We start from the raw sequence: 13,870 nt of genomic DNA on the forward strand, positions 1-13,870 counted from the left end.
TGAGTAGCAATCTATCCTTTTCATACTATTGTCATTATTCCATCCTGGATTTTCTACTGTTTGATTTTCTGATACAAAAGTGACATTCCCACTCACTAACACATATGAAATTTTGACACCTGTAACTGCAGCCACTCCATGTCATTTTTCTTTTGCTCATCATTGTGAAAAGTGCTGTTATACAAACAATCTTTTAAGTTTGATAACTAGTGGAAGTGAGAGCAAGTCTCTATGTGGAAGTTGATCAAACACTTTCAAACTCCCCTGCCGCAGAAGATGTAGGATACATTTACAAATAGTGTCCAATTACTGTCACAGGTTTTTTTGGGGGGAAAAAACCACCTCAATATCCTAAGTCATATTCATTTGATCCCAGTACACTGATATCTTTTTATTTCAAAACTCACAAACAGAATTAAACTCCCACACCTCCTGTGACAATCTGCATAAATAAATACACATTATGTGGTTTACAGTTAGCTCCAAGGCTTTCAATTTAATACTACTTCTTACATGTCAACTCCCCTGTTTATTTAGCTGTGCAGCTTTACACCTGGAGTAACAATGTTGAGACAAATGCACTCCACACCTTCCAGTTCCAGAAAAATCCAAATTGAACACCAGTTCTCGGACCTCGACCTAATATGCCAATGCTCAGCAGCTTTAACTACTACACTATCATACTGTGGTTGAAACAGGCACACCCTACAACCCTGCACATTAATTTCCTAAGCTGAAATCTTTGCACTTACTTGGTATAAAACTCACGAAAAGCATACCATCACACCATCGTGCACAATTACTCAAAGATATCTGTGCCGTTCTCACACGTGAAATTATTCTGTCTGTATCATGCACTTTTACGACAAGTACATGATTTAGTTTCTGAAAACAGTCACACTTTGTATTTTTTATTCACTGGTTTCGCTCTTCAAATGAACAAGAGCATTATGAGAATATACACTGTAACAGATACAAATTGAGATAATAAGGAAAACTCACATGGACATTACATAATTATATGTTCTATTTCCAGTATGGTGACTTATGTTTAAAGCTGACTGGCAGCTCTATATATTAAACTGGCTGTACTATAGTACTTAAACTTATATTTAAAGTGTGTATAAAGTACAGTAGTAAATGATGACCCTGACACTGCCAAAGATGAAATTGACTGTACAACAGTACTTGTAACGTCCATGGTATCGTGTATCAAAACATAATTCACAAAATTTACATTTTTGTTGCCTCTTTTACAGGCCTGTATATAGACATGTCATATCTGTTCATATCTGCTTATCTTTCAAAAAATACAAGTACATCTGTAAAAATTAAAATGTCTTTCAACATACATTACAAAAAAATATTTAAAAATTTCTTTACAAAAATGCATTCCGAACTACCATTTCTAAAAATATCTCTGTTAGGATAATACGGCAGGTATTATATTTTGGTTGATTATCTACAGCATTTCATCAAATAACTGGAAGAATCCAAGCAAATTAAATTCACTTTGTTCGTTTAATAAATTTTGTGGTTTTTCTTCTTTCCTAGGAAAATTCCATCTCTTCCAAAACATTTTAAAAAATGTTCAAATGTGTGAGAGATCTTATGGGACTTAACTGCTAAGGTCATCAGCCCCTAAGCTTACACACTACTCAACCTAAATTATCCTAAGGACAAACACACACACACACACACACCCATGCCCGAGGAGAACTCGAACCTCCACCTCGACCAGCCGCACAGTCCATGATGGCAGCGCCTTAGAAAGACATTTAACAGAGGACCTTTATCGTGATGTGGATAATTTTCATGCTAGCTTGGATCTCATCCAATGTTTGTTTAGTTGTTCTCAAATGTTTGCCAAATGCTGTATGATTTGAATTTAAACTGCAATGTTCTTTAAAACGTATTTTGAACACCCTTCCAGTCTGGCCAATGTACATGCTCTGACAATTCTGGCAACTCATTTCATATATTCTTAAATTACTGTATTTGTCCTTACATATATTCTCTTTGTGTATTAGAGCATGTCTAAGGGAGCTGCTGCTTCAAAATGTTACTTTAACTTTCTATCTTGGGAAACACCTCTGTTACATGACCTTTGTATGTGAGTGTAATATACCTTTCCTTTTCTACTGGCTTGCCTATACTATTGTTTTTCTTTCATTTAACAATTGTCTGTGTAGTGTGGTACAATATCGTTACATCACATTCTTGGTAATTGTTCCTTAATGCCATACTTTTGGTTGTAATTCTGTTGCTCTGTCATTATCTGTGAGTGGTAACTGTAATAGTCTGTATAAAGCTGAATAGAAATATGCTTTTTGTGCTGGATTAGATAATTTGAATTACTCCCAATAATTCTAGCTGAATATGTAGGCTTCCTGTAAACTTTAAAAATATGCATCCCATTCGATCTACTAACTGACAAATTGAGAACATTGATGCTACTATCAGTTTCATCTTCAACTGAGAACTTAATTTTTGGGTGCATTTGAGAACAAGTAAACATACATTAGGTGAGTTTCAAGACAGTATGAAAATTATCCACACCGCAGATAAAGGTCCTTTGTTACATGTTTTGGAAGAATCGGAATTTTTTTTTTTTAGAAAAGAAGAAAACCCCACAAAATTTATCAAATGAAGAAAGCAAATGTAATTTACATGGATTCTATAGGTTAATTGATGAAGTGCTGTATATAAGCAACTAAAATATAATACCTGTATATTATCTTACCAGAAATATTTTTAAAAATGGTAGTTTCGAATGCATTTTTGTAAAGATATTTTTAAATATGTATTTTTATAATGTATTTCGAAATACATTTTAATTTTTACAGATGTACTTGTATTTTTTGAAATATAAACAGATATGACATGCTATACATACACCCATAAAAGAGGAAACTAAAATGTAAATTTCATTTTCTTTAGTTGTAAATTATTTTTGGATACACAATACCATGGATGTTACAAGTACTGTTGTACAGTCAGTTTCATTTTGGCACTGTCAGTTTCATCATTTACTGCTGTACTTTAAACACACTTTAAACATAAGTTTAAACACTACAGCACAGCCAGTTTAATTTATAGAGCTGCCAGCCAACTTTAAACACAATCTTTAATGCTGTCAGCCATATGTACTTTACATAATGTCAATGTGAGTTTTCTATATTATCTCAATTTGTATCTTTTACAGTGTATATTCCAATAATGCTCTTTTTCATTTGAAGAGCAAAACCAGTAAATAAAAAATACAAAGTGCGACTTGTAACTGTTTTCATAAACTTAGTTTTAAAAGTCGCTCCCCCTGCGGGCAATGCCTGCTCTTGCTAAAAGTACGTGGTTGTCAACAGATAGTTAGCCATTCACATGTTCACTGCAGATGTCAGTGCACTCACTGCAGAACAAGTGACACAAAGGATAAAGAATAATTCCACCCATTCCATTCTCTCCACACACTGTGGTGAAAAAAGCTATTGGTGTCAGTGTCTCACAGCTGGCAAGATCTTCGTTTATAGCAAATAATGTTCATATGTCGTCTTGGAATGAGGAATGAACAAATACACATATCCACATTTCCAACCTAGTAAGATAAAGATGGAAGTTGGTTTTCAAGCCACTCTTATAAATAACTAAACATTAAAACTTCTTTTACTGAAAATCACTTCTACTTTTACATGAAAATGAAATGATCATATGGCACTGTTGGCCGGGAGGCTCCATCCGGGGAAGTTTGGCCGCCACGTCGAGGTCTTATTTCAGGTGACGCCACATTGGGCAGCTTGTGTGTTGGGGATGATGATGAAAGGATGAGGAGGACAACACAATACCCAGTCCACAAGTAGAGAAAATCTCCAACTTGTCTGTAATCGAACTGGACCCACTGTATGGTAGGAAAATATGTTACTGTTCAACTAAGCAGGCAGACTCTAGTTATACATTTTCCACTACCATGATCAAGTGAATGAAAGCCCTCACATTATTGCCCATAAACAATTGTTTTCAGACTCAAAATCATTAGAGATTTTTATAACCTTTTCTTTGCCTATGGCAGCTGTATATAATCCATGTGAAATATGAAAGACAACTTACCTCATACAAGGCACTGCCATGAAATTGTAGGAAAAAAATATGCCCTTTGCTTTTGGCAAAGGTGGGAGGAAATTTGGAGGAGACAGAGTGGCAGATAAAAACAGAAAATATGACATGTGTTATTCAAAACATATGAAAATCAAATAACTGATTTGTGACACTACATGTGAAAGATTCAGAGTAGTAGTTAGTGAGAAGAAAGTACGAGGTGGAAGAAAAGATGGGTGTTAAGTGAAATGGAGTAATAAGATATCTGTTGGCTATGTAAAAAAAAGAAAGGAAGATATGAAGTCCATAAAAAGATAATAAGCCATCTTCTTAAACAGAGTACAGTTTCATGACTAAAAAATTTGCATAAAGTACGGCTTCAGTGATACAAATTATCTAAATCAAATTCTACCAGGTTGTTTTACTGCATTGATTTGATGCCATTTTCAGGTGACTGCAGCTGAATCCTGGACTGGGACACCAAACTGTGTCAGTTTAGCTTAGCATTCATCTGCAGTCAACATAAGTTGGCAGCAAATCTCACTGTAAAAAATTAATGTAGGGCCAATAACTGAATCCAGCAGACAGCCATGAAAAACTTTTCAGTCACATAACAAATTAAACATTCACTTTACTTAAAATTTAACAACCAACCAACAAAAAAGTTGGAAGTCTTGATGTTCTTACAAATACTACTTACATCTGCCCTATCATTTCTTTTGCGCTTGAATAGTGAAACTTCCTTCTCTTCTTCATTCTCAACCTCTATCGTTGATCGTTTTTTCCCTTTTGTTGGAGTTTCTGGTTTTGACTGCAAGTAAAGAAATGAAAATGGAATAATTTTATATTAATGTCAGCTAAATCAAAGTGTGTAATTCCAAAGACTATGTGATAAAACCCCTCGTGAGCAAAAACCATGACACTTGAAAGGGATATTTGTCTGAATATATTATAAGCAAATTAACTGATATAACTAACAGTTGGATATTTCAAAATATCCTGTTTTTACAATATCACACAACGTTAATAAACAAAATAATGTATATCAAAGCATATTTCATAATATTATCCCCCAACTAAAGGTATGCCAGACAATCATTTATTTCAACTACACTGCAGATTTGTTAGCCATTATGTCATACCAGGAAGAATATGTACAAATATCACATTCACATCTCGCAATGCACCATATTACAACATGAATATTGATTAAAGTGTATTAGGATGCTGCACATGAAATGTTGGGTTCTGTGGTGCACTTTGAAACAACAATAATTTGATGAAAATAATAAATCCACATTTGCATGAGACTTATCCTTATGAGGCACTAGTGCAACACTGTCACAAATTTTAAATATTTCTGAGTGAAATGCTATTCTAAAACAATATCATGGGTGGCTTTAATGCAAAAGTTTTCCCTGTCTGCAAACTGTCCATATGCCTAAACAGTTTGTCAGCACATGAGTCTCAGTAATATGTAGTTTCTGCACAGTAAAAGACCATTTCTGGCTTAGTCTTTATGCCTTGCAGCCCGGTAAATGGGATGCAATATCTTCCAGCATTCATTCTTTCACCAGTTTTCAACAATGAATACCAAATAATACATGCAGCACTCACTAATCACCATTACAAAGGTACTGAACAGGATAGCGACAATTAATAAAAACCTTTTTTTTAAATTTGTGACAGTGCTTTGTGTGTAATTATATTTTTTATTTTCTTATATCAGAATAACAGAGAAGCAACTCTTCCAGGTGACAAATAAAAAATTATTCATCAAGCTCCTGAGGAATCAGTTGTGCACACTTTTCCATATTCTTGAACATGCTGAGAAGTCACTGTTATAAAAATGTAGCTCAATATCACTGGTATCCCATTAAAAATGAGGAGGAAAGTTCACTAGCCCTACTGTTTTTCACATTGTGTACTTGCTAACATTTCTTTACAGGGTTTATCTTCTAAAGCCATGCTACAGACTACAGTTTTTTTCAATGACCACTGCAGTCATAACTGTCGTAATGTGTCAGGTACAAATGTTTGTTGGTGTTCCTGAGTGCCTCTGACCATTTTAGTAAACCCAAAACTCTCAATGAAAATATAGGTGCTTTGTTGGCATTTGGTAACATCCAACTATTGCCATTTCAGAATCCACTGTTTTTGTGCACCAACCTGATAATAAGATGAAAAGAATGCTACAAAGCTAGTACATGAATTTTTTACACACTATCATAGTGTAGCATTTCATGCTGTATAGGTGCACTTTTATATTTTAGAGGGCATCACTCATACACAGTACACAAAAATGGAGCACATCTCAAATCCGTATGCTGATATGTTCAAGAGCAATTAACTCCTCTCCCCCTATAACATCTACAATTTGATAACTCTATTGAAGAAAGCCCTTCAGCCAGCATGTAAGCAACACTCTAACAATAATCAGAGCATTAACAATTGTTGGATAAGTAAATCACAATTCCCTCAGAGGCATGATTCACTTAACCCTGTCTGACCTAGGAATCAGCTTATGCAGCCAGTCACAGATAAAGTGTGACACTGACATGCACAACCAACAGAGCATACATTATTGTTTTGTACGTACAAAGAAATATTGCCATCAGTTCTTGTGCACGCAGTGATAAGCGTTGCCATTATTGCAATTATTTATTATTTTAGAGTTATCATTTCTGGAAGATTCTTGAAATATATTGTGGTTCTATATCAGCACTGAGGCAATCATCTCACTAAAGCACCAGGTCAAAGACACCTGTTTGGTAAAACAGCACATCCTGTTGCATGAAGAAATCTGTGCTTGCTGCAAATCACAAACTGACAGGAACTGTCGATCATTCAAAGACTTTTTTAAGGGATAAGGAGATAATCACATGAGGAGAGACTAGGACTATAGGGCAAGTGCCCAAGTGTCTACCACTTGAGCTGGTGTACGAGATGAGGCTGGCCTCCCATATCAACCACTGTCTTGTGTCAAACTGAAACCAGCTGTCCCATATGCATTTTTCATTCTCCAATGAATGTCACCGGTGTTTGTCCTTCAGCAACCAAGGAAGAAATAATAGCATATTAGTCCTTCTTGTCACAGTTCATATTTCCCCATTTACTGTACGCCTGGTGGAAAGACACAAAAGCCACACTAATCCATTGCCCACATATTGGTGCTTATATACCCGCATAAGAAAATCATTACATTGCATACAAGCTGCAGCAACATCTTCAAACTGGAACTTTTTGATTGCCATTATAGTATTCTGGAACATATAACACTTGTATAAAAAAACTGCACTCCCCATCCACATCAGTTCTGTTCTGGCTGTATGTTGATGTCAGTAATAAAATTTCTTTCAGTCTACGTGTTGTATTTCATTGAAAACCCTGCCTTCAGACTTGGACTCAATTGCGATTTCGACATGGCATTGTTTGGTGAAGGTGCCAGGTGCTTCACAACATTTACATCACCAAGACTCCAGTTAGGCAATGTAAAAGCAGTCACCTACATGGACAGGAATTGGAATACAAGCAGTACATCATTCCTAAGATCTGCACATTCAGGAAATGGATGGAATCCAAAACAGCAGATGTCAGCTGAAAATCAGGCATCAATCAGTGTTTTCCAGGGATACTGGTCAGGATCTGATGAAATGGATAACAGCATCTGACCAAGTCACCAAAGTGGGATGATACGACGTGTCTGGTATATGTATACTTTTATTTTTATGACACAGTCCAGCAATGGTTTGAAAACAACGAAAAGAAGTTCAATAGCTGGGGCAAATTCCAGGTTGAACTGAGGAAAACAATTGGTGACAATCAACAGTAAGTCTGCTTAACAGAAGAACAACCAAAGAACAAGGCCCATTGCTATTGCAAAACGACACAGTCACACATACAGAATGTTTCCTCACTTATCAGAAAAGGAGTCGCAGAAGACACACACCAAGCTTCTCCGATAGAGTATGTCAAAACAACAGAAGAATTTATCAAGTGGTGCCAGTGGACTAAGGAAATGTATCACAAAGAAAAGAGTCAGGTGAAAGTGGTACAGTCAACTCCTGAATGTGGTTCCTTGGTCCCCAAGGCAGTGGCGGAAGACCAGCATGACCTCACTTCTCTCATGTGCGAAACAGTAAAAGTAGAGACACAACAGTGTACGGCTGCCAGAAATCTTGGACCGAGTACAATAGACATATCCACCATGAATGCTGACCACACAGCTCAGAAATAATTGAGAATGGTGAAGAAGAGAGGTTTGATCCTTGTCATTTCATCAGAATGTAGTCATATCATTATTCTTGGGTAGGACTTCTTGCAGTCACCACATCCATTCATAGACTGTGAAGGATCAGATCTCCAAACTGACAAAGATGATATTCTAACAAGCATACAGAAAAAAAGATTGCTCTGGGCAGTTGTTGGCTACTGAAGACATTGTTATCCTTTTGTCATCAACAAGACAAGTTCCAGTCATCAGTCAAGATGCACAGTTAAACTGTGAAGTTTTTGATTAACTTCTCATGGTTGGGGCTCACAGTCATGTAGAATTTCTTGAAGGATATCACTGACTGTAGAAATTATTTATTTCACAAGGCTATTTCTGATGATGACATGTAGGCCTATCGGAGGATTTTAGTCTGACACATGCTGAAGCAACATCTTTTGCAGTAACACTTGACAATGGCCCAAAAGTTGAAACTGCAATTGTGAAAAAAATAATTTCTACAGTCAATGGCAAATATGATGTGAAGTTTTTGTTGATTGTAAAAAGCTACTCAGGCTCACAAAACAAATCTACATGCTGGCAATGATCATAAACATAGTGGAGGGTCAAGGAGAACTTTGGATCCCTCACTGTCACGAGCAGCCACCATTCATCCCTAAAGGTGTGTGCACACGAACAGCTGAAACAATCCAGGAAGGGCAGCTTAGAGTCATCAACAAAGAATCCTGCTAACCTACAACTACAGGCAACACAGGGGAGAAAGCTATTATTTAACTGCCAATAGAATTTGGCGTGACAGAGGATCAACATCGGCAAGTAATAGCTATTTTGTGTCAATTCAGAAGCTTTCAAATCCAGAGTGAAGGAAAGACAGGCCAAGCAGTCCATGATAAAACATCAGATTAACACTGGGGGTTGGGTTGTTTGGGGGAGGAGACCAGACAGCGATGTCATCGGTCTAATCGGATTAGGGAAGGAAGTCGGCCATGCCCTTTCAAAGGAACCATCCCAGAATTTGCCTGGAGCGATTCACAAGGAAACCACGGAAAACCTAAATCAGGATGGCCGGACGCAGGATTGAACCGTCGTCCTCCCAAATGCAAATCCAGTGTGCTAACAACTGTTCCACCTCACTCCGTATTAACACTGGGGATCAGCCACCAATAGCCAATGCTCATACAGTGTTGTTGGCTGAAGAATGGATAATTCAGGAGTAAGAGGAAAACATGGTGAAAGATGACATAATTAATACTTCAGAGTCCTTGTTCCTCTCCTGTTGTCCTTGCGAAGAAGGACAGCACATGGTGTTTCTGAGTTGACTACCTACAACAACTGAACAAAATCACGAAGAGACACTTCTGTTTCTACTGCTGTGCACTGACTGCACCCTGGACTGCTTGGAAGAGGTAAAGTATTTTTCAACAATGCACACACAGACAGGCTACTCGCAAATCGAGATTGACAAGGCTGACTGGGAAATGACTACTTTCGTAACTATGAATAGCCTCTATGAGTTCAAAGTTACGCCACTTGAACTATGAAATGCTCCAGCCATCTTCAAAAATACAATGGACAATCCGATTTGACACCTAAATTGGACTTTGCTATCTGGATGATAATGCCATTTTTTTGAAGACATCTGAAGAATATCAAAGCCAACTGACAAATGTGTTGAAATGTGTTGTGGGATATGGGCAGTTCTAGTACAAATCCAGGAAGGTGCTGGAAAAGTGATAGTTCATGCGGCCAGAGTATCCTCCAAGTTCAAGAAGAACCACTGAGATGGAGTGCCTTGGAGGTGTTTGGGCCATAAACAAGTTCTGGCCCTATTTATTTGACAAACACTTCACTATTTAGACAGATCACCATTCTCTATACTGGCTGACCAGCCCAAAGAATCCATCGGGTCAACTGGCAAAACAGACACTGAGGGTTCAGGAGTATGACATCACATTGGTACAAAAATATGGACACAAACAGAATAGTGCTGACTGTCACTCAAGGAATTCTTTGGCAGAACACAGCAGCACGAGTGAAATCTCATTAATTGCTGCATTACATGACAATGCTGCTGAACAGAGGCAAGATCCAGCCAAAGGATACCAACAAATAAATGGTATACTGTATAAGAGGAACTATGATCTGATACAGGGTGTATACGTGAACAAGGAAGAAAAATTCCCAGATTTTTCCCGGTTAAAAATACACTTTCTCCCGGGTGAAAACACGCTTTTCCCATGTTAAGTGACACTATGTTTTCCCTTGTCAATACTTTGAATGGTTTAGGTTTTACACACGGGCGTAGAATTTCCCGGCGCTTTAGAAAATGAAACTCAGAGAGAAAGACGCGTTTCGGAAATGTCTTATGTGCAGCAACATGTACGTTGCATATTTTCGTATTACGAAAGTATACATTGGAATTCCACCAAACACCGCATGTTACTTTCTGAATCATTGAAATAGAGATTGCGATGCATTTCTGTAAGCCAGTCATAGCTCGGCAGCCGATAACAGCGGATATTCAGAGCATAGGACACGTGACGTAGTCAGCCAACAGCAACATCACTGTTACGTAGCACGAACACACAAACACGTAAAGTTAATAGTTTAAATTAATATACATAGTGTTGCTACAAGGAAAGAAAAGTTTTCACATATAATATTGGTCTCTAAGGTTAATAAGCTGCAAGAAAAATTATGATTTCACATATAATGTTGATCTTTTATGCGCGTGTTACACTTTAAGAATCACACAAATGTGCCAGTAAAATTTTTAATAATGACAAATGTCTGATGATCTGGGTTCGAAATTTTTCTAAATGGCTCATCATCAAAGAGCTGATTTTTTAAATGACAGTCAAACGCTCTGTGATTTAAGAAATTCATGGTACATTCTCACACATAGTTCAACTTACGTAAGAGGATATTTACTTTGAAAGTAACAAATTTCAAACCACATTTCGCAATATTTTTCCTGCGACCTGTCAGAAATAGGTTCGTTTCAGCAGTTGCCAGAGAGCGATATGTTAGAAATAAGTTCGTTTCAGCAGTTGACGGAGAGCGCAGATAAAAGGCGTCACCGCGCTTGTGCAGCTACCATGATGCAGGAAGACCATATGTACATACGTATAAAGCATTGAAAGATCATACATTATGTCATAACAGAAACAAGACATCAGATGATATTCCAAGAGCATCGGAATTTCGTGAACCATAACTAAAATGCACACATTTAAAGTGCATACTTCAAGTGCACATTCGTATGTCCAGATTCCCAATCAAGTATACCTCGACCTGATATTAAGCTTCCCAGTGTGGTTTTCGGGATGTAAATTTTCTTGGAGCATCAGTACTGCATTATATCATGCTTGGTTCTTTATTATGGCATAACGCCATACATGCTAGAAGATGAAAATGTGCACTTGAAATGCAGCGAACAGTTGAAACTAGCCAGTACTGTGGAATCAAACATTTCCTTTCAAATACATTGACTGCCTCTGCGGAAAAGGTTTATAAAAGTCAAATTTCTTTAGCAAACCGACAAAAATAACTTCATTGTTCTGCAAGGCGATTAATGCTTGACAGTCAGAAAGGTGGAAATAAAGTAAAATCTGAAACTAATGACATATTTTAGCCTTCCGTAATTATGTGAATGTATTTTAATTCACTTCATAGCTCCCGGCCACAGACATCTGTCTTGTTTTCATTTGACGTGAGGGTAAACAAAGAGGAAACAGCAAAATCGCTAAATGTAAATACGGGTCACGTGGAGACTACCCACTATAACTCAGACTGCTCTGTGCATTAGCCTCGGATCTACGATATTTGCGAACTGGATCAATACTAAAAAAGATCGAATTTTCAAAAATATGTTCATCTTGTAGCGCACATCTTTCTGAAAAGTCTGAAACATAAAACATATGTGTTCGAGGAAATGTAAGACATATTATTTGGTCTCAAGTGTGCCGAAGTGCAGTGCCACGCCTCTTCATAAAGCATTCTTCTATCGCTCATCACTGTATTTCGCTCTGTGGAATTGAAACGTGTATATTTTGTACTGGATGCCATCAAACTATATTCAGGACAGTGGAAGTTGAAATGTCCTGTGGTGCCTCTCCTGCTTCCAGTCGGCCGGTTTGACAGCAGGCCCCTCTTAAAAAAAAAAAAAAATCTCGCAATTAATAGTGGATGGGATTATTTGTATTCGGGAGAACAAGAACTCTTCTGAAAATTTGCACTCTTTATTGCCTATTAGCTAATAACTTGCTGTTTTGTGTGACGTAAAATTAAATACAGGACACACAAAACCAATAAAGAAAAGAGAGAAGCAAGAAAGTACACATTTCTTCAATCCTCAGCTCTTAGCATTTTTTCTCTCTAATCTTGCTACAGCTTTACATGGCATGCTTTCCTTTCTGCGAAAGAATCTATTATCTCACCCAAGCTCATCAAACGATTCACTATGTGAAAAATCAAAATGTCGTTATCTAATACTGAAAAAGCTGTTAACACAAATAATACTCAAGCCTGGTGTGGTTTCTCAATCTGATTACATCTATTTTGTCACTGCCTGCTACATAAAACAAAAGAGGCCTTTCTGATATTGGAGCAATTTTGTAAGACATACCAAATAAACAAGACTGTTTTGGCACAAATGGCCATTTTTAAAACACGACAGAATATAATCCACGAAGTATCAATATCATATGCTTATTAGGCCTACTACAAGCAAAAAGCTTTATGTTAGGAAACAGTTTCACATTTCATTCATACGCACCAGTTTCTCAAGCACAAGATCGAAAAGTAGTATTACGAAATTTTTATATAATTTGGAATTGTCTTATTCTTCATAATTTGGGTGATGTCTCCGTTTCTTCTACTTTCTCATTCTAAGAAACTATCTTGTCATCACCAGTTCTGCAGCTATTCCTACCATTGTCAAAATTTGTTCGCCGATTAATTTCACGAACACTGCCAGAATCACAGGTTCAGTTATCCCGCGATTGTTTTCCGGTTAGGCGTTATTACGTGTTCGTGCAACACGTTTTCCACGTTACTTCCCAAATAGAACTTAAGCGGCTGCTAGCCGGGAACTGTACAACTGGCCCTTAGTAGTGTAGCGACCTGGTCAAAACTTTTCCGTCAAAATTTCATTTTCTTGAGTTCACCGAGAAGATAGTATGTAATCTTTCTCACCTGTTATTCCTGTCAGTCGTTTATTTCCATTCTGGTAGCCTGAATCTATGGATTTCAATAGTAGTAATTATAACAAAGCTGATCATTCGCAAACCCAATCTACCACATAATCAGACAGCGGTTGGTTGGTTGGTTGGTTGGTTGTTTGGGGAAGGAGACCAGACAGCGTGGTCATCGGTTTCATCGGATTAGGGAAGGATGGGGAAGGAAGTCGGCCGTGCCCTTTCAGAGGAACCATCCCGGCATTTGCGGGGAGTGATTTAGAGAAATCACGGAAAACCTAAATCAGGATGGCCGGACACGGGATTGAACCGTCGTCCTCCCGAATGCGAGTCCAGTGTCTAAGGACAGCGG

The 13,870-nt window shown here is 37.5% G+C and overlaps 1 protein-coding gene across 1 annotated transcript in view; it reads right to left on the reverse strand.

Moving 5' to 3' along the window:
- Nucleotides 1-13,870, reverse strand: part of LOC126184794 (arginine-glutamic acid dipeptide repeats protein-like) — a 186,906-nt gene that overhangs the window by 80,558 nt on the left and 92,478 nt on the right. The window contains exon 11 of the mRNA XM_049927373.1: nt 4,790-4,900. Coding sequence (XP_049783330.1) covers nt 4,790-4,900 — 111 coding nt within the window. The remainder of the gene's footprint in view (nt 1-4,789; nt 4,901-13,870) is intronic.

The sequence above is a fragment of the Schistocerca cancellata genome, chromosome 4, assembly GCF_023864275.1.
Source record: "Schistocerca cancellata isolate TAMUIC-IGC-003103 chromosome 4, iqSchCanc2.1, whole genome shotgun sequence".
Taxonomy (NCBI): Eukaryota; Metazoa; Arthropoda; class Insecta; order Orthoptera; family Acrididae; genus Schistocerca; species Schistocerca cancellata.